The 23300-nt window shown below is 33.6% G+C and overlaps 1 protein-coding gene across 3 annotated transcripts in view; it reads right to left on the reverse strand.

Annotated features, from left to right (window-relative positions):
- Window positions 1-19611, reverse strand: part of XG (Xg glycoprotein (Xg blood group)) — a 54088-nt gene extending 34477 nt beyond the window's left edge. For 2 of the 3 annotated variants that reach the window (XM_051984582.1, XM_051984581.1), the window contains exons 1-3: window positions 19324-19611; window positions 5752-5793; window positions 941-988 (exon numbers count right to left, since the gene is read on the reverse strand). In XM_051984582.1, coding sequence (XP_051840542.1) covers window positions 941-988; window positions 5752-5793; window positions 19324-19384 — 151 coding nt within the window. In that variant the 5' untranslated portion in view covers window positions 19385-19611. The remainder of the gene's footprint in view (window positions 1-940; window positions 989-5751; window positions 5794-19323) is intronic. The other variant, XM_051984583.1, reaches the window with a different exon arrangement.
- Between the last annotated feature and the right edge of the window lie 3689 nt (window positions 19612-23300).

Below are 23300 nucleotides of genomic sequence, written 5' to 3' on the forward strand. Positions count from 1 at the left end.
TAGAAACTATAGTTTGATTCTATGATATTCATGAGGTAGGAATGGATCTAGGATAGAACTCTGAGTTCTTGATTAATCTAATATGCTTTTTAGGTCTTATTTGATCCCAGGTCATTGCTCAATCCTTCATTCCTCTTTGGGCTCTGTTCTTGACTGACTTTTTCTGTCCTGACCCAGATAATCTTTTCATTCTGGAAGATTGCTTTCTCCCTATGGCCTCTTCTTGTGATTGGTCAGTTCTTCCCAGAACCTCCATTTTAAGGAAAATTCCTAATCCAGCCAGGTTCCCTTCTTATTCTTTTCTTAGCTCTGCTTCTGGCTCTTTATACAGCTTTTTCTACCTCACCTCCATGTTGATACCTTTTCTCCTAAAACTATTTTCCTTTTATGTGTTGTTTTTCCCCATTAGAATGTAAGTTTTTTGAGAGAAAGAGCATTCTCTTTTTTTTGCTTGTATTTGATTATCTTCATATCTGCTACATATTATTACGTGATAAATGTTTGTAGACTTGCTTAGACCACAAGGCATTATCAGCACTGTTTACTATTTTTATTTATTAAGAATTCATTTTTGTTTTCAGTCGTCCAACTTTATAGGCTCCTTTTGAAGTATTCTAGATAAAGATCCTAGAACAGTTTGCTATTTTCTTTTCCAGCTCATTTTATAGATGAGAAAACAGGCAAACAGTGTTAAATAACTTTCCGTAGCAAATTTCTAAAGCTAGATTTGAAATCAGGTCTTCCTGACTTTAGGCCCAGCATTCAAATCACTGCACCACTTACCTACTTTACTAAGTATTTAGTATCTCTTAAGTTAATTTTAATTTACATTTTGGTTGAAAATTGATTGGAAATGTGACTAAAGGATTGTACCTTTGTTTAGCACAAAGCTTAATTTTACAATTTAAGCTGTTTTCAACCAGCTAAAGCAATTACCCACCTGATCCTGGTTTTCTAGTAATTGGATTAGGTTTCCTTGTGATTTCTTCTGTGATAAAAAAGAGAGAGAGATGAAAATAATTAAAAATTGAGAGTTTGACAGTATTTCAAATAAAAAGTCTTCAAGTAGATGACCCATTTTCTGATGTTGACTTAGACTTTAGAGTATTCTTGAACAGGACAGAATTGAAACCAATGACTTTGAAGATTCTTTCTAAATCTCAGAGTTTATGGTTTTGTATATTAGTGCAGTTAAGTTGCAGCAGAGGATTAAATTAGAGAAGTTTGCCAAACCTTTCTCAAAAGGGGGTCATATTCTAATGTTTCTTTCTCATATTATAGGCTGCATGGAGGTATTAGAATTTTGTAATCCCATACATATGCATATATACACTTATGTATGATTGTATGTATATATATGTGTGTGTGTGTGTGTGTGTGTGTGTGTGTGTGTGTAGAGATACCATATATAATGCATAAAGTACAGGTATAGACATATCTAAATAGATATAACAGGATATTGGAGGCAATGTTGTTAACTTGCTCTGGCATCACCTCCTTATTTATGTCTGAGAAATAGTCCTAGCCCTGTGGTGTATATACTGAGGCCAAATAGTTGTTGACAGTCTAGCCTTCCTATCTTGAGGGAAAGGAAAGGGATAAGAAAGGACTCAAGATGTGCTCTCTAGAAGGAAGCTATTGTTGACTTTTTGATGCAGAATGATTATCAGTCTAATTCTTTTTTTTTTTTATTTTAATGTGAAAATGCCACCAATCTTTTCAAATTTTCTGCATTGCATAGTTGAACAATCACTTGTTCTGGGGTTAGGAACCTGGATTCAAATCTAGCTTTAGATATATGCTACTCATGGGACCTTAGTTAAGAAAGTCACTTATGCTTCCTGGACCTCAGTTTCATAAGCTGTAAAATGAGGAAAGAAATAGAACTAGATAGCCTCTAAGGTTCTTTCTCTAGCTCTATGACTCCAAGACTCTGTACCTAAGATTTCAGATACTTTGCAGTTCTCCAAACACATCATTTTATTTCTCACCTCAATGCCTTTGACTATGCAGTTTTTCAAGTCCAAAATGTTCTTTCTCTTCCTCCAAGTCACTTGGATTTCTTTCACAGTTCCATGGAACCTACTACAAGAGTTCTTTTCTGACCCTCCCCTCATCTCTCTCTCTCTCTCTGTCTCTTCCTCTCCCTCTCTGTCTCCGTTTCTGTTTCTCTTCCTCTCTCCCCCTTTTTTTCTCCCTTCTTACTCCACTCTCCCTTTCTCTTTGTCTTTTCTCTTCTGCCCCAATCCCCATGATTTCCTGATTACTTTACCAATATATATGCCTATTATAACCATTTCCCAGTACAAACACTTTTACAGCACGTTGTACTTTTACAACAGGAACAATTTCAGCTTCTTTTTGTATTTTCAGAATTTAGCACAATGCGTAGAACATAGTAGGTTGCTTAAGAAACTTTTTTATTTTAATTGAAGACTTCTTCCGGGATCGATAAACAAATTCACAGAAGAAATGATCCCTGTTTATATATGCAGAGGAAATCTCTAGAGAACATTCTGTTTGCATTAATCTGACACAAACTCATGTTGCTACAAACTTGCTACAGACAATGTTGCTCTTTCTCTCCTTGTTTCAAGCATATACAGTTATGCCACTGTGGTATAATCAGTCCATTTTCACATCCTGCTCCCTTTTACTCCCTTTATACATTCTCAGATTTTGATAAAGGTTGTTACCTTTGTTAAGGCTATTGATCTGTCTTAAAGCCAATCTCTGAGATTGTATTAACAGTGAAGTAAAAAAGGACATTGGACTAGGAGTGAAAAGACCTGAACCATACTCCTGTCTCTAACTAGGTGTGTGATTTTTAGAATTTACTTATAATTATCTGGAATTTGCTTTCCATATCTAATCAGAACAGCTATAATACTTCAAAATTAATAGAGCACATTAAAAATTATCTTATGTGATCCTCACAACAACTCTGTCAAGTAGGTGCTATTATATGTGATATTATCCCCATTTTCAGGATGAGGAAACTGAAGCTGGGAGAGATTAACTGACTTGCTCAAGGTCAAATAACCAGTAAATGTCTAAGATAGGATTTGAACTCAAGTCTTCCTGATCCCAAATCCAGGCTCTATGGTGCCACCTATTACTGTAATCTAATATAATTCATATTATAAATGATCACTAAGGTTCCTTGCAGTAGTAGAATTCTCTGTAAGGTAGTAGTCAGATATGTGTATATGGATATAAATATATACACACTATATATATATACACACATATATAGTGTATCTATTATGTATGTATATATGTATATTATATATATGTATATGTGTATTATCTGCATATAAAAATGTAAATAAACATATTATTCTATCATTTTTTTTCCCTCAAGATGGGAAGGCTAGGTTGTCAATAACTATTTGCCCTCAGTCCACCACAAAGATAGGACAATTTCTTAGGGATGTAAGTAAGGAGGTGATGCCAGGGTAAGTAAAAAACATTGTCTCTGGTATCCATTTACATCTATTTATCTTTATCTATACATGCACACTATGCATTATGTATGGGTATTTCTACACACACATATGTGCACATATATACACATACATATATACTTAGAATATACTACACACATATACCTACATCCACACATATATAATAATAGGAAGGATATATATATATTTACAAATGTATATGTGGTATATTCTAAGTATATATGTGTGTGTATGTGTATAAATGTGTGTGGTATATTATGAAAGTACATATGTATTTGTATGGGTGTGTATATAAGTGTAAATGTGTGTTTATATGTGTGCATTTATGTATATGACTGCCAGATGCACAGAGAACAGTGACAGTGTCTCCCCACAATGGGAGGAGCTGCATAGCCTGATTTCTGGAAGAGTCACACTAGGTGTAATGGAGCTGCCTTGGAGAGACTTAGGAGCTAAACATTCTGTTCCAGAAATGTTTCCAGTAAGCGGATAGGAGGTACATTGATCGACTGCAGAGGCATTCTAAAAGAACTCGTGATTAGAGCACTGGACATTTTCTCTTTGGCTTATTCTATTTGGCTACAAATTTATAGTTTAACTACTTAGTTGGCAGAGTCTGGTTAAAAAAAAAAAAAAAAAAAAAAAAAAAAAAACTGTGCCATAAGGAGAGAGGCATTGGATCTTATCCTCTTAGAAGCCACATGGCTCTATGATAATGGACCTTGTTCTTTCTCTGACTTGGTATTTATTTCAGCTTAAGTGAAGTATATTAAATGAGGTACTATACATTAAGATCCTAAGAAATCAGGATTTCTAGAGTTTGGCTATCTCAGCATCTCTATATCAAGATCTGTTCCCCCCCCCCCCCCCCCCCTCCATGCCCCAAGGACCAAGAATTGATTTTTTGGAACCCAGACCAATGGTTGCTGAGAAGTGTTCATTTGGTAGTTCTGCCTCATCTAGATAGGAATTTGATAGGACAATTGTTATGCAGAAACGATGCTGAGTGATCCTGTTCTCACTATTGACCTATGGAATAGAAGTATTCCCAGAGGTAGTAGGAGAAAATGTATTTTGCTTCCTGCTTATAGCTTTGAATTAAATATCCCTTTTTACAAATTAATTATGTCAAGTGGTAAAATGGAATTGGGAGTTACTCACTGGCATCTAACAGTAGGAAGAACGTAGCCAGTAGGGATTAAAGCATATAACAGTAAAGAAAAGACATCCCCCAAAGTCTTCAGAAAACTCCTTTTTCTATAAAATACCCATCATGGAGTTTCCCCCGTAGACCAAGCAACTCCCTGATGCTGCTTGGGTACTGTCCTAATTTATACAACAATAAAGACTTTTCCTTTGCAAAACCAGTCAGGTGTCTAGAATTCCTACCTACTAAACCTGCTCTCTGATTGCATCATTATTAATATATATTGTCATTTAATTTTTCTATTTCATCATGGAATTTTCTAATATTACAAGTTGTAGGATTGCTGTTATCTGCATTAGAACAAAGAATTTCCCCCCACCAATGAAATCACCGATCCAGACCCCCCTTCCCATCCCATTCCTACACCCCAAGAGTAGAGGTTGTATACTAGTTAGAAGGCTGCTGTGGCCCGATGGATTTGGAGGTAAACAGACTAACTCAATAACTAGGCTATCAGACAGAAACTATTCCTTGAAACAAGGAAAAATTCTCAAGCAAGATGAAAAACTTGATTTATTCATCTATCTTCTGAGAATTCTGGGAATAGGAGTCGAGAGGGGCAAAAGCTGTCAGTACTTTTCCACCTGGCCCCTGAGAGGTTAAAACAACAACAACAACAACAACAATAAACAGATACAGTCTTTAAGAAATTTAAGCAAAGGATCCATTTACTCAACCAACTGAATGCTGCCTTGAATTTCTGGACAGATGGAGTCTGATATAAACCCCATTTTGGGGGAACTGATACCCAGGATGTACAACTTATGGCAGCTTGCAATGAACTTGCACCAACTTCATTCATTCTAAGAGGTGTCTAATTTCCACTCATTCCTGGGCATTCATTTATTAACCCTTACTTCACTGTATAACAATGAGGTAGTCTTGGGCTTTCATGTCTACACCCTAAAAGTCAAATCCAAACACTGATAAATCTGTCCATTAGATAATCACAATGAGAGTGGAAAGATGTTTGACTTTTGACAAACGGATGAGAAATGTGGATGATATATTTAATGACCCATGACTTTTAACCTAGGATTCCTAAATTCTATATTCTTAGTAATATGTATTACTTACCAGTATCATCAAGTGCATCTGCTAAATCGAAATCATCTTGACCTATTGGAAAAATTAACATGGTTAAGTCACTTCTTGATGGAAAAAACTAAACTTTAAAAAAAAAAAAAACTGCTGTTCCTATAGTATATTCATTAATCAATATTTTGTTTTTGTTTTTGTTTTTTCCTGAGGCAATTGAGGTTAAATGACTTGCCCAGAGTCACACAGCTAGGAAGTGCATTAATCAATGTTTCATTGATTTATTCATTTACCATTTCTTTAGTACTTAACACTTACGAAGCACTACAAAAGGAGCTATGGAAGTATCTACAGTTAAAGCTTTTGATGCTCCATCAGTAAAAATGATACTATGAGTAAGAAAACTATGCCTCCCTCACAGGAAATTAGTTATTTGTTTTTTTTTTTTTTTTCCTGCAGTGGAAAGAGTGTTGGAGGAAGTAGATTCAAATTCTGGTCCATCCATATGGTCTCAAGAAAATGATTTCCTTTCTATGTGACTCTGTCCTCATCTGCAAACTAAGATGACTTCTAAGGTATCTTTCAGATCTAAATCTATGATTTCAGTAGTTTCATTCTGATCCTATTACATATCACTGTTATAATGTGCAGACCAATGTTCAATTCAGTTCAATTAATATGAATAAGGCAATATTAGATGTTGGGTATTCAATGACAAAAATAGAAAAGTTACTGTCTTCAAGAAGCATACATTCATTGGACTTCTGCTATTCATGAAAATATTTTCACTTTAATATCTCTTTAATTTATACATTTCCTTTTAGCATTCTACACAGGAATCCAAAGTCTTTAATAATACCTGTCTTCCACATTCATTCAAACTATAACTGTATTTATAGAATATTAAGAATATTAAGCATCTCAATTAAATGGATTGCCTCATTTCTAACAAGTGTAAAGCAAGTGGAAAATATTATTTCTGTTTTACAGTTTGGATAGGGAATTGTAAAAGAATTATGCACAGACTCACTGCAGTGCATCAGATGCACTGACTAGACTATAAGCTCTAAAGATAGTGACAGTCTTATCAAAGCTTGAATTAAAATGCATTGCTTAATAAGTGGTTCTTGTTATTTTTCAATGAACAAAGGTACCCTGTGCATTTGTCCTAGCCTCTTCCTATGTGATAAGATGTTGATTTGGGGCATTTTACATGCTATGTGTGTTAGTCACTAAGAAGAGAAAGGAGATCTTTTAAGCATTCCCTGTAAATGAGAAACCAGTGTTTCTCCATTGTCTAAGTTACTCTCAAGTGATAGGTTAGGCATTTGGGGAAGGTATGCTTAATCTTGGAACAGTAGTTTTTAACCTGGGGTTTATAAGATTAAAAAAAAAAAATCAGTAGTTGTATTTCAACATATTTGGTTTCCTTTGTAATTAAATATATTTGATTTTGTGCATTTAAAAACATTTGTAAGAGAAGGGAACCATAGATTTTACTAGATTGCCAAAAAGAGGTCACACATATACACAAAGATTAAGAACCAATATCTTAGAAAATATTTTCATTTACTGGGAAGCAGAGCTACATCAATATTTAGAGTATCTACAATATGTTGGTCATTAGACTAAGCACTTTCATAAATATTGTTTCATTTGATCTTCACAATAATGCTGGGAGATAGGTGCCATTATTATTTCCAATTTTACCTAACTCATTAGGTTATCAAATTGACATACAGCATCCAAAAAAAAAAAAAAAAAAAAACCCAGGAAGGAAAGAATTAGGGGAAACTGACTCCTGAGAAATGAAAATTTAAACAGTAAAGTGAAAATTTTAGATATAGTTATTTTGGCTCTAGAGACAAAAGCCCAGTATGAATATTTTTAAATAATCATTTTCTCCTTTCATTTAAACAAGTATACATCCTAAAAACAACAGAGAAAAATGCTTTATCTCTTCATATAAAATCAATAACTACTTAATTATGAGCTTAGATAGCACTGATTGATCAATTCTTGCCTGTTGGGTATGTTAAAGTGGCAGTAGCAACCATTCTTCATAATTCTGTAATCTTCCATAAGAGCCTTTTAAAATATATGACAAACAAATGAATTATTGAGAAACTCAGGAAGGACAAATATTTAAAGAGTTTGTTTATGCTTATAGTATTCCAAAAAACTTACTTGAAAAATGAAGATTAGAAGCAGAATACATAAAAATGACTCTACTCATAGAATTGCTTTTCTTCTGATTAAACTTGAAGTAAATTCATTCCTCTTATTTAGAAAATAAATTCTACATCCATGATCTCCTTCCAACCAAAAATATGTAAATCACAAAAAGGTTATTGAAACCAGTCTCTAGTTAGTCCACCAGTCTCAAATCTTTCTCTAATACATTCAAAGCATAGGTCTGATCACATGACAGTCCTCTCCCCTCATAATAGTAAACTCAAGTGACTTCCCTATTGCCTCTAGGAACAAATACAAAATGTTCTGTTTGACATTCAAAGCTCTTCATAACGCATCCCATTTTGTAATGGCTGACTGCCACCCCTCCATTCCACCCAATGTCCTTATAGCTTACATCCCAACAAGTCTTCTGATAGCTTACTTCTCAACACGTACTCTTTGACCAAGTGGCAATGTCCTCCTGGCTGTTCCATGAACAAGACATACATCTCAGTTTTGGTCATTTTCTAGGGCTATACCCCATTCCTAGAACACTTTTCTTTTCCTTTCTCTGTTCTGGCTACTGATCTCCTTACCTTCTTTTAAGTCCCAATTAAAATCTCAACTTCTACAGGATGCCTTCCTCAACCCCTCTTAATTATCTTTTTTCCCCCTGAAATATGCCTTACTTTGTACATATTTGTTTATTCCCATTAGATTATAAACTCTTTGAGGGCAAAAAACTGGTTTTTTGCCTTTTTTTGTATCCCAGAACATAGTAGGTGCTTAATAAATGTTGATGTATTGATTGATTGATTTACTACTTGTTTGACTAAGCCTGTAAAATGATTTAGAAGTCCTTTTCTGCTGGTAAAACTAGGATATAATGCTATGATTTAGGACCACCTCAGTAACTAAATAATGAAACTAAAGTTGTAGCCAAGAGACTATGCCACGAGTAAGGCTTGGTATGGGGTGTGGAGAAAATGATGAGAAGAATTTTAAGCAAAGGAATTGGAATGTGATTATGAGTCACTTTGGGTGGAGTAGATGTCTGTGTTATTCATACATGATACAAGAAATATAGGAACACTACTATTCTTTCTGATCAGAATTGAGGCTCTGTATGTTTTGCACAGGCCAGCAGATAATATCAAAGTCACAGATAGTCTTGCTGCTTTGGATGGAATATATTTATTATGGAGCAACACTTTCTGAGGGACTACACAATTCAACCCCAGGTTTCTAGTACATTGAATGTTAGATTTTAAATATTTTACCATATTCAGACATGTCCAGATAGTTTTTCTTATGGCGGAGGAAGGGATTTGGAAAGTCAGAATATCTGGTCATCTTATCATTAATGTTCACTAATTCTTTAATTCATTCAACATTTACTGAGTACTTGTGAGGGATGAACTTCTGGACCTCTAATATTCTTTCTAGCCCTAAATCTATACCCTAATAATTTTCTGCAGTAGAACACAAAGTAGGGAGTTGCATAGACTCTTTAGGAGATTCAAAGGTTAGAGATAAGATACAGGATCCATTCTCAAGAAAAATAAAGGCTAATTGGGAAATATGACAGCTAGGTGTCATGTATAATAGCACCACTGGATTAGGTATCATCAGGACCTGGACTGAATCTTTGCCTATACACTTAGTAAATTGAGTGACCAAATCTCTTACTTTCTCTGAACCTTAAATTCTTCATCTAAAAATTATCACTCAATAGGTGGATATTATCAAAGGAGACTAAAGTGCTTTGCAAAATGTTAAAATCAACAAACGTTTATTGAGGACTTTCTATATGCCAATTACTGAGTTTAGTTGTGGAAATTCAAAGGAATGTAAAGGATAAGTTCTTTAGGGATTCACATTCCAATAGAAGAAACAAAATCCAAATAAAAATAGGTATTCAGAGTGTAACTAGAAGTTATTTCTAGAGAACTAGGGAGGTTTAGGAAAGGCTTCTTATTCTAAAGAAATTTAGAGAAGCTAGGAATTCCAGGCATTGGAGGGAAGTGTGGGGGTGGGCAGTCAGCCATTAAAAAGGCTTATTTATGTAAAGAACAGAAAGCAAGCTAATGTATATTAATATATATATGTACATATATACATATATATGATATATATATATATACACATACACACAGTGTATTCCCATGTATTAGTAGTGTATATTACTATATATGACATATTTGAAATGTGCATTACTATATGTACTGTACATATATGCATATCAGCAATGTAGATTACACACAATGATATATTGTAATGCGGGGGAGCTGTTGGAATACACAGGAGCCACATGACAGTGTGACAGACAAGGAGACTGAGAGGCAGTTGCTGTTCTCTGACCTCTCTCCCCTTCCCTTTGCCTCCAATTTATCTCATTCCCAGTCCGCAACACCTGTGTCAGCAAAAGCTGCCTTGCAACTCCTTTAGATGTTATGATCCACAGCTGTGGAGGCTCTAGGAGAATTGGCCTGTCCTTTACAGTATATATAGAAGAGAAAAGCACCATATACATTTAAGTTATTGTTATTGTTATACACAAACAAATAGCCATCTTATGCATTCCCCCTTTCATACTTCTATTTGGGCATTATTAAATACCTATTAGGAGTTGGAGTACTACATGCTGGAGGTAGAAAAGCAAAAGAAAATAGTATCTACTCACAAAGAACTGTATTGCCCTCCTCTGGTCTTCAGATGCCCAGCTTCTTTAGTTATTATTTCTTTCCTGAAGCTTCTATGAGTAACCCCAACCTATAGTCACCTATTACCTATAATAATAAATACCTATAAATGATAAAACTAATTACCTTTGCAGGATGATATGCAATATTTGAACTACATCTCTGAGATACATATATACTGGTTCTTTTAACAAGGATAGTAATAATGGTGATGATAATAATAATTAGCACTTGTATATTGTTTTAATAAAGGTTTGCAAAGTGCTTTACAAATATCACCCCACTTTTATACTCACAATAAAGTTGCAGGATAGGGGCTATGAGCATTCCCATTTTTCAGATAAGAAAACTGAAGCGTTTAGAGATTAAGGGTTATACAAATAGAAGTGATGTGAACTCAGGTCATAGTAACTATAAGACCAGCCTTTTATTCACTATCTTTTTCTACTAGATATCTGGTAGATGTGGCATTTTTTTTCTTAAATATAAAGTTATATTAGGTGAAGAATAAGGAGACTTCCACTTGTGAAATTCTGTTTCTATGATTCTCCAGCTCTGTTACCACTTTTGTTATTTGACTAGGAAGGAAAGAAGAAGCTCACTTCATAATTTTCTCTATTCTCTGCCAGAGGAATCTGGAGTCCAGTAGTTATAACTCATATACAAATTTAGCCTCAAAGACTTCATAACTACATGACTCTGGGTACAGATTAATGAATTAATGGTAATACAAAACGTAATGAATAAACTTCGGAGAAACTTAATTTTTAGAATTGGAAGATATCAGAATTGACAGAAGCTTGCAGATCATTTATTTCAACCTCTAAATGTTATAGATGAAAAAACTGGGGCTTAGAAAACATATTAGTAATAGTAATAAAAATTAATAATTAACATTCATTAGAGCTTATTATGAGTGAAAGAAATAATTGATAAGTAATTATTTGGGGAGATACATAACTCCCCTCTTTTTCTAAAGACTTCTTGAAGGACATTACTGATAATGAGATTGGATTAACTTTCTTAACAATCTTGTTCAGACCCCACACAAGTGAGGAAGCCATTGCGCTCTAGTCAGGTTTGAAACCCTTTGAATAGATTGTCTAAGATTGGGGGAACAAAAATAAATCGCATATTCAAAGTTGGTTTAAATAGGTTTGGTCCTTCATTATAATGTTCATGATCATTAATTGTTAACTAGAGTTGATTGCCACCCCTCAGGAACTCTTTCAAAGTACTTATAAGCCAAAGTACATATAAGAGAAAGATGGCCAAAACGAGCCTCCTTTTATTAATAAAATTTGTCACCAATATGATGAGCCCCAAGAGTAGATGATCCACCAAGCTTCCCAAGGAGGAAAGAACTGGCCTAGACTGGAAAAAAATTCAATATTGGAATCAGCTTTTGAGCAATTAGTCACTGGACTTCCGGTCTGGGAGAGAGAGGGAGTAAAAGTCTTTTTTTTTTTTTTTTTTAAGTTTTAGAAAAGAAAGGACACCACTGATTTTTGTGCTCAGTTTTAAAATTTCATTGAAGGTTTTTACATATATTATGCTAGTTACCTAGTACAGTGTCTTAAAAATATTTTTCATTGATTGATATAAGACTGAGCTCAGAAACCCTCCTAGGAAACAATGTGAATAGTTTCTCTATATCATAAATTCAGAACTTCTGTGTTTAGATATTAAGATGGTATAAAATCACAGGGGAACCTGAGAAGCCATTCTTTGTTAATGTTTCTTGAATGAATTAAAGTTCAACATTCTCCTTTTCCAAACTCATTGACGTTAAAGGTGAAATTAATAACTTTATTAATTTGTCACAGTTAATAAATGGCAGACTCAAATTTAAAATTTATCCTCTTACTCAAAATTCATCATTCTTGATGCTGTAGTGCTTTTTCACTATGATTAATAAAACTGAGTTCTGCTAAAACTGGATTTTACTTTCATGAAACCAGTTTTTCTGGACCCTCCAGCAATGATGTTTCTCTGGATGGAGGCCAAGCTATACACACCTTGAATAAAATTATGTTAAAAGTCATATTCCAAAGTCAGTCTTCCCAATAGAATATTTCATTATTGTAATGGATACTTATATCCCTACTAATCTAATGAGATCATAAAGAATTTTGCAAAGTTAAGTAAGGAATTGCTGTCCAGTAATGAAGCCTCAAAAACCCCCACTGACAAATAAAAAACAATAACTATATAAGATAGGTTGGTGATTACATAGTGAATAAATAAAACCATGGGATAGCTAAACCATTGACTTTCATTGAATTATTTAGTTTTGTACTCGAAGAGCAGCCTATTTAAAACTCAAAGGAGAAAAAAGGTAAAAAAAAAAAAAAAATAGTTTCTATTTTTTTTTCCCTGTCAGCTGAATTTGTTAGCAAATGTTAATTTTGTTTTTCAGTTTTATCCAACTCTTCATGATTCCATTTGGGGTTTTCTTGGCAAAAGTAATGGCTTGCAATTTTCTCCTTCAGCTGATTTTACATATGAGGAAACTGAGGCAAACAGGTTTAAGTGATTTATTCAGGGTCACACAGCTAATAAGTGTTTGAGGTTAATTTTGGATTGAGATCTTTCTGACTCTAGGCCCAGCCCTCTATCCACTAAGCCACCTAATTGTTGAATGTTAATTTACATCTGATTTATCCAATGGCAATTGAAATTTGAGGACAAATATAAAAATTATCTTCCTCTTCCATGTCCAAAATATCTTCTTAGTAAGTATTTACATTTTCAACAATTGTCATGTTTACTCTTGGGATTTGAATTACTTCAGTATTAAAATAATTCATCAATTTAGATCATTTCCATTATGGTTCTCTGTATGGCACATGGCTATAATAAAATTATTTTGCTCATTTTACACTTATATTGGCAATAACTTTTTAGGATTATATTTAAAAATTTCAAAATTTTACACATCTGTAGCTGTAATTTCAATTGGATTATCACTTCATTAAGAATACTATTTAAATTTCTTGGCTCTCTAAATATTCTCCAGATATTCTGTAATCCAGCAACATTGACCTATTTACTCTTTTTCGATCATGAAGATCTATTTTTAGACTCAGTACCTCTTCTCTTTGGTTGATTTAGAATTCTTTCTCCATTCCCTGGATTCCCTAGTCTCATTCAAGACTTCAATCATATCTTCTAACAAGAGACCTTTCTCATCCACTCATCTCAGTTTCTTCCCTCTGCCATTGCCTTTCATGTCTTTTTGCATATCATCTCCATCACTAGAATGTGAACTGTTTTGTGTTTCTTCATATCTTCAGTACTTAATACAGTATCTGATAACTAAGTGCTTAATAAATGATTATTGTTTGACTGATTCAATTGTTTTAAAAATATATATAAATTCTATTACAGTTCAAACTGGTTCACTTGCTATTTGCATAAAAGATTTTGGTTGGGCTTTTTCAATTAAAAATAAAGACTGGCATTAATTTGATTTACCATTCAGTTTATTTAACTTTGTAGAGACAGTTGGATTCTGACATTCATATCTAGGTTCAAATTCCCAACTAGCCTCAGTTTCCTGATGTGTAAAATGGAATAATAATACTTTGTAAGGTTGATATGAGGCTCAAATGAGATGTTACTTATAATTTAAAATGTATAACTATCAGTTATTATTATTTTGAAAGATCTATTATTTCATCATCATAATCATACTTTATACTTCAACTATAACAGATTCTAGAGGATTCTTTAGAGAATGGGTAGGGAAGAACCTTTCTATTCAAGGGAGTGATGGTTATGGTCAGGACTTCAAATAACTTCTAACCATTATGATAAAGGGTGGGGGAAATAAAAGAGAAGTAAAACCCTTTTAAAGGTAGCCTGAAACATAGAAGAAAAGATATACTTTCAGTAAGCTGGAGGCTTCCACACCCAGAGTTAAGGTTGGGAAGCAGGTTTGAGAAGGATTGGGACATCTAGTAATCTTGCCAAACTACCCTAACTTGAACTTTAAGGTTGAATCCAGCCTCCAGCCCAGATAGGACTTGGTTGACACTGCAAACAAGAGCTTAAAAAAGAGATTCATTCAGGCAAGATGTGGTATACCAAGAAATATTAAGGCTGAATAATTTCCCTGTCCATATGCAGGGAAGACCAGAATTAATGGTTAAGATTTATGGAACATCATGGTATAGGTTTCCTTATCAGGAGTAAATAAAGCCCTTTTAAACAAACAAACAAGCAAACAACAACAACAACAACAAAACAGAGCAAGAGAAAGGGGCAAAGGATGAATCCTTTGCTAAAAATAAAGTAGTAGGTCAGGAGTTCAGCTTGGCAGGAGGTGACTGTGATAAAATGTTAGCTTGCCAATGAGAGGATGAGAGAAAAATAGGGTTTGGTGGCTATCATGTGACAAAGTAGGCATTGACATAGAGAATTCTAGTATGTGGTGGTACCAAAAAGTTAAGGGACCAGATTATTTACCTCCTATTCACCTTGTGGAAAAGTTGATACTGGAGAAGCAAAATGATGTATCATTCAACTCTGATCAATCCATAAGCAATTATTGAGTGTCTTCTGTGTAAAAAATGAAAATGAAAAAATCTCTTTGCTCAAGGAGTTTACATTCTATCAGAGAGTCAACAAATAATTAAATATGTATTTTAAAATATAAACAGGATAGATACAAGATAAATCAAAGGAACAGGGGAGAAGAAAGAACATTAGCAGAAGAGCAGGATAAGAAAAGATTTCAAATAGAATGTGTCACTGGAAGACAGTCCTAAAGGGACTCTGAAAGGCAGGGGTGATGAGGGAGTCACAAGGAATCACATTCCATTGATAGGATACAACCAGTATAAAAACAAGGTGAAAAGTGCTCTAGTTTGGGGATGGGGACCAGGGTTCTGATAATTACTCAGGATTATGAGGTAATTATAATTACCTGATAATTATTTCAGGGTAATTGAAATATCCCTAGGTATTTCTCTTAGTCTCAATTTATTCATTTATAAAATGAGGTGGCCGGCCTAGATGACCTCTGAGGTCTTTTTGAGGTTTAAATCCCATGATCCTAAAGCCATGTCAGAGAATAGAAACCTTGGAGATATGTGTCATCATATCTCAGATGTTCATGACCTCCAGCGTGAAGACCACCAGTAAATATTTTAGAGACTGCATGATGTCCTGGTATATTTTATTCTATTTATAAACCTGTACACCACTTTGTATCACACTGGGGAGACCTACAGCCTACTGAAGAGACAGCAGATTGCAAGTAAGTAGACTCTTTTTTTCCCAGTCTTAACAAAATAAAACAAATAATAGAAAGTGTTTATCAAGGTAAAAAACTTCTGATTACACTTGAGAGCAAGAGAACCTCTACTGACACCAAAAAGATTAATGACAATTTTGTGTTTGTTTTTGTTTTGGTATTAAAAGAGAATTGTGAATGTTTTTTGAAGAATTAAGGCTCTCCCTCTCTTCTAAACAGAACTGCTTCGTTATAAATCACTTTTTGAAAAGGATAAGTAATTTAAAACAATCTAGCAAAGACCATCAGGCATTCAAACACTTCCTGAAACATTCATATCCAATAGATATGCAGTTTATGGTAATAGAAAAATTAGAAAAGAAAAATACTTTAAAAGCTCCTTCTCCATGTTTAATAACTCCCAACAAACATTGCTGAAAGTATTTTTGACCATAATGCATAGGTCTGAGTAATGTTGTTCAGCTGTTTCCAAGAAAATTCTTTATCACGACTTGAAGTGTTTTAAAAATACTGTAGGAGTATTTGCATTTTAGTTGAGTAGCCGTAGAATGAATCCTTAATGACAATAACCTTGAGGATTCCTAGCTATTATAATTTATTTTTTTCAATGACAGAGTATGAGAAATAATCATTTTCCTGCTCTAGATTCTTAGAAGAAGCAACATGCTTAAAAAGAAAAGTGTTACGACCTTGCACTCTAGAGGAAAACTTGATTTTAGTCCTGCAATTTTTTTTCTCAATTTTGGAAACATTCTATGAAATCTTTCTATATTATATAACAATCAAAACCACAAGGAATTTGTGGTTTAATATGAAATTATAAAAAAAAGCAAAAACCAATACACAGTTATTTCAATATAGCATCAGGTCAATGACACTTGATGAGACAACTTATACCTTTCAAAATTATGTAGCAAGTTCTGTTAGATAGACCTCACTGCTATGTGGGTAAGAGATCCTTGGCAAATGAAGGGACCCTAGTCAAGTAGTTTGATTTCCACAATAGCAAACATCATAAGGATTAATAAGAGGAAAAGATATTGTTATTGTTATTATTATATTCACGGAACAATTATATTAGTAGTTACTAGTAACTATGGGGGGGGAAGCTATAAAATGCTGAATGGAAAAGTAAGGAAACATAAAAATTGGAGATATGCTATGGAAAATCATAGTTACTAAGTATTGTTTCCTGTACTAAAACATTGTTAGATGCTATGATTAGGAACATGCAGGACATTTATTGTTGGGTTCATTTCCTTTCAAATTAATGTGAAGTCCATCTCTTGTTCAATATCATTTCAGCTCCATTTAGGTTTGAGAAGCAAGATGAATTAAAATCAGATAAAATGGACATAATCCATTTTAAAAATGAATAATAATCAATGACAATAGTATGATTTTTCTGACCTTTACAACATATTCCTATTAAACTTTGAAAAAATGTGATTTTGGTCAATCAAGCAACAAATATTTATTAAGGGATTACCATGAGCCCAGCACTATGCTAAGTGCTAAAAATACAAAGGCATTACAGAAATTATCTCTGCCTTAAGGAGTTTACATTCTACCCTAGGCAATCAACATAGTTTGCAAATACATTTGTATATTTATTTTAAAATATAGGCAAAATGAACAAAAAGTAACTTGGAAGAAGAAAGCCCTTGCTGTTGTGGGGATCAAGGAAGAATTCATGGAGAAGGTGACAGTTGAGTTGATGGCACTTAAAGGAACCTAGGAATTCTAAGAGGTGGGGATGCAAAGTCATATCATTCCACATTTGGAAGTCACTTAGTACAAAGAAATAGAGATGACAATCACCATCTTCCATGAGCGAGGAACAGTAAAATTGAGACTATTATTACACATATTGGAACTTGAAAAAATATTATTTTAAGCATAAAATAAGGAGTTATTGAAGGTTCTGTGAAATTTTCATGATAGAGAAGTTTCTTTGGGATGAGTTTGAAAAAGAAAATTTTTAGGAAACCATTGGCTTTTTGCTCATTGGACTAATTAGAAATTCATTCCAGAATGAAAGTAATTCATATACAACTAACTCCCATTTATATAGCCTTTTTAACAAAGCAAAACAAAACAAATAAAACCTTTGCCACATCTACAACTCCTAACAAACACTTCTCACTTTCTAGTAATGATTTCCTTTTATTCCACAGGGTTAGAAACCACTGTGCTCTTGCAGATTTATTTAACATTATTCTCTTTTATTCTCCCAATAAACTGGACCAGTCTTGCTCTTGACAGAGTTCCTCTTTTGCTTCTGGCCCCACTATTTTCTAAGCAAGCCTGGGATTCCCACTCTTCCTTCTTTTTACTTGTTTAATTCCTACCCTTATTTTAAAGTCCATATCCCATGTCATCTCCCTTTTGGTACATTCCTTAATCTTCTTAATATTTCCCACCTTCTGACTCAGACTTCACATATCATTTGGACTTATAACTTCAATGAACTAAAGCCAGGAATGTTCCTTGCTATCTGTTTATGTAAAGCCTCAGAGCTAAGAATGATTGTGACATTTTAAAATAAAGTTTAAAATGTCAAAGCATTTCACAGCTTAAGGGAATTGGTCCTCAGGTTTTAGTTTGCAGTCCCCTGCACTAAGGTTTTTTATCTATGTTGTATCTTATACTCACACTACACCATCAGATCCTAGAGAAAAGAGAATTATATCCCATCTAAACTTTCAATCAGCTTCAGCACCTAATATTCTGCTCTATATATGGTAAATGCTTAACAAAGCTTTGTTGTTAAAATTGAATAATATCATCACCATTTATACTTAATGTATTTCTAATCATCACAATTTTCTAAAATAGGCTAAATTACTCTCTGAAAACAAACAATAAGAAAGAAGGAAAAATGTATGTCTAGGTAAGAGAACTTTCATCCTGAAACCCTTGGGAGCATTTTAAAGTGTGAAAATAAAAGTTGCTGTTGCTTGATCTCTTGGGAACAGGCTTTCATAAATGCCACTTTTGCTAAATCCCATCATCTCCCAAATAAATCATACTAAAAATACACAGAGTTAGAGATCATCTATGATCTTACAGATTTCCAATTAGAAGGTGATCAAAAATTACAAAAATAGAGTCATCTGTTTAGATAACTGGGGAAAATATACCTATTTATAACTCAAATAGAAACAAAACAAATTTATTTATTTCAACGACAAAGAACAGATTTTATTTTCATGTCTATCATTTAGTTTCTTGCTGATAAATACCTACATTTGCATCTCTATTTTCAAGTTCTCTCATTGTTTTGGACTTTTTTGGTCCCCACCCACCACCAAAAAAAAAAAAAAAAAGTAAACACTTTCCATTTTTTTTTTATTAAGTCTCCTACAAATTGGTATAATATACTAGCTAGAGACTGTTTTGGAAAAAGGAGAAAAAAGTTACAGAGGGAAAGTCCATTAAACTAATATTTTCCAATTATATTACATCTATTACCTTGAATGTGAATCAGAAAGCACAGGAGCATGAGGAAGGAGACTTTCTGCCATCTTGCCATGGTCTTCAATGGAGGAAACTTCAACAGCTGCTCACTCCAAATAAACAATAATATTAAAAAACCCCTCCCACCTCTGTGGATGTCTAGTCTTCAAGTATAGATGTGAGAGAAGGGGCAAGCTGTGTGGCAAATAGTTCTTTAAGTAGGAAGCATTAGCCAGAGCAACATTCCGTCTTCACCAAAACCTTATAGACTTGTTAAGAAGATTCTAAGTCCAAGCAGCCAAAGAACAAAGGGAGGTACAGGTATATGCATGTTTGAAGTATGCATAAATAATTAGCTTCTCAATATACGGTGTTGATTAAGCTGCAGCATAGGGCTAATAAGATGGCATGATTTGCCATTAAAGCACCAATAAGAAAATGGGGCTTCTGGAAGCTGGCACAGCCTACTCCTATGCTTTGCCTCCTTTTGGAAAGGGGTGGTACTCCAAGTTCAAAGGCACTTACCCTAGAGCTGTGGCAAGAAGCTGGTTTTCCTGGACTAAGAACACACCCAACATCTTCACAAGTACCTTGTAAAACATTAGGTGATTCAATGTTCCTTTGTGGAAAGAACTGGGACAGCAGAAACCTGGTCCATTATCTAACTTTAGATGGCACTAGGATCATAGATTGAGAGCTGGAAGAGACATTAAGAATGTTAAAAACCCCACTTCCAGTTTCCTTTTTCTGTGTTTTCTTGAGTTCATTCAGCAAATTATGCTGGGCTCTTTTTTTATGCATTATACTCTTCTAGTTATCATGGAGGATACAAAAAAGTTAAAAAAAATTATATCTCCTTTAAAGGAGATTATTATCTAATTAGGATCATACACATGGATGGAAAAGTTTCTCAATAATAGCATTTACATATCACTTTTAGATTTGAAAAGTGCTTTACAAATATTTTGGCCTTTGATCCTCATCACACCTCTGGGAGACAGATACTATTGACTTGTCTCATGTTATACAATTAGTAATAATATTAATTAATAATAACAAACATTTACATAGCACTTATATACCAGCCACTGTGCTAAATGCTTTACATTTTCTTCCTTAATAGTATTTTATTTTTCCAAGTACATGTAAAGATAGTTTTCAGTAATCATTTTTGTAAGATTTTGAGTTCCAAAATTTTTTTCTCTCTCCCTCCTTTATTTCCTTCCTGCCCCAAGGCAGCAAACAGTCTGATATGTTATAAACATATAATCATTTTAAACATATTTCTATATTAGTCATATTGTGAGAGAAAGATCAGAACAAAAGGGAAAAAAAACCTTGCAATAATAATGAAATTACTCTGTTATAACCACATCTAGACTTCATTCTTTAATGAACATTTACTCCATGCTTCAATTGACTTTCTTATTTTTTTAATTTATAAAACAAAATAAGCATTTCCATAACTACTGTTATGGAATTATTATACTTAATTTAAAAAAAGATTGTATTTGAAAGTACAAATTTATTGTGTACAATTTGTTATTCTTTTAAAATATGTAATAAATTCATAATGTAACCACCCTAGACTATTATTGGACAGAAATGTAAATGTAATATAAATAATAAATATAATATATATAATAATTTATATACAAGAATTTGAAAAAGGACAAGAACAATAACTAACACACCTAACTAGCACATTGCCTGGCACATGGTAGGCACTTAATAGATGTTTAGTAACTGACTGAATGACAACCAAGGGTGTCCCAGAACCATCTCAACTTAATCTAGATTGTTAAAATTTTCAATGTAAGCATTTATACCTTGGAGGCAAACATTAAAAATCTGGACTAGATTTATTGTTCTGTTGACTGTCTAGTCTTAAGCAAGTTATGTAGTGGCAAAGAACTGGAAATTGCAGAGATTCCCATCAACTGGGGAATGACTGAACAATTTGTAGTATATGATTTTGATGGAACAGAACATTATCATGTGCCCATCAGAACATCATGGAAGATTCAAAATATATAACAATAAATTTTCATTTCAAGAAAGCACATATAATAATAGTAGAAATTTTATTCATGAGTGTCCATCTTTTCTTTGTGTCCTTGTAGGTTATTCTTTTGTTCTTGGCTGCACACTTTTTTACTTTATTCTTTTTTTTCCTTTTTTTACCCCCCCTTCCTCAAAAAGACTGTTAAGCACAGGTACACACACACACACACACACACACACACACACACACAACACACTCACACCAACCCACAGATTATAATATGATTTTAAAGGATATGATCCATCAATAAGAAGGTGAAAAGATCATTAGAATCCTAAACCCTCCTTGCAATAATAATGAAATGACTCCATCACAACCACATCTAAACTTCATACATTTACTCCATGCTCTCAACTGACTTTGTTGTTTTATTTTTTAATTTCTAAAACAAAATAAGTATTTCTATAACAGTCTAATTTTTGCATGTGAAAGTACAAATTTAATGTATACAACTTGCTATTTCTTTTAAATATAGAATAAATTTACAATGTAACCATCCTAGATGTAACTACTATTAGATACAAATGTGTATATAAGTATAAAATCATTCTCTATATACTTCTATTTGTCAGTTCTTTTTTTGGATGCAGATAAAGTCTTCTTTCATACATCTATCATTTCAAACCTGGCTTTTAACCTAACAATAGTGATAATCTTATTGTTACCTGAAAATCCACAATAGCTATACAGGTGGCATTGGGAAAATTCCTCCCTTTCTAGCACATTACCCTGTCCTCAGTGTTCATATGACTAAAAGAGATGCCTCTTGAAAGAAAGTTTCTGCACATAGATGAGAGTTCTACCCTACTTTTCATTTTTATCTTGTACATTATATATCTATACACAGACATGTTTGTTACATATATGCCTATGTACATATACACATATATGTTATATGTATTTTTTAAATTAATGAAGCACAATGAACTGGAAGAATTCCTGGCCCACCAAGCTTGATGTACTACGTACTACAATAACAAAGCCAAAGACATGATTAATACTAGGAGCAAGGTGAAACAGGTAAAGAAGCAGCTAAAAACCTATATGACCAAATGTGTTGATGACCACATGCATATCATCCCTATCATGAACAAGAAGATGAAGGATTCCCTGTAACCTATTGTGAAATAAAGACATTGTCAATAGTCATCCAGAATAGAAGAATGGGTCTACTTGTAAAAATATATGGAAATTTTTACTTTCAGTCAAATTTTAAGGATAAAGAAATTGAGACTGGTAGCATGTAGAGCTAATAGTAGTCAGAATCATCACCTTAATGAAGCTGATTCCTGTTCTACCTACTGAAGTAATTAATGATTTTTTATCTAGTTAGGAAGACTTTCATTCCTGGAAACTGTAATGCCCCCGAAGATTTATGGGAAGTACTGGTTCTTGGCTCCAACTTATCTCCTCATGGTGTGAGTCTTTCAGGTACCTGCCCACTTTTGTCTGGTATCAATTTCATGTCTACCTAACTGAACCATTTCTCATAATCCATAAAGCAGCAGCGTACTTTTTGGAAAAGAGAAATATCTTCTGAAGACAGTGCATCAACTTTCAGCTGTCACATCAATCAAGAGCATAATCTCCCACCAAGCATGAGAGGCTCCAGTTCTTTCACATTGGTTTCACTCTGACTACTACCCGGTTACCTTTTCTTAATATTCTAAAAAGTGCTGTGGGGTAATATGAATTAAATTAACAGGAACAAGTTTTGAGTTTATGACAAAATTTCTTTTGCTTTCAGAAAAATCTTTAATTTTTTGTTTAAAAAATAGTAGATGGCTGGTTTGGGGGAAAGTTATTTTCCCAGCAGAAAAAGATGAGAAACCTGCTCTTGGTTTATTTGATTTGTCTTTTTCAATAGAAACAACTTGTTAAGAGGACCTTTTGAAAAAAGGTTAGGAAGGCAACTTAAACTTCTTGG

Source organism: Antechinus flavipes, chromosome 3, assembly GCF_016432865.1.
Source record: "Antechinus flavipes isolate AdamAnt ecotype Samford, QLD, Australia chromosome 3, AdamAnt_v2, whole genome shotgun sequence".
Classification (NCBI taxonomy): Eukaryota; Metazoa; Chordata; class Mammalia; order Dasyuromorphia; family Dasyuridae; genus Antechinus; species Antechinus flavipes.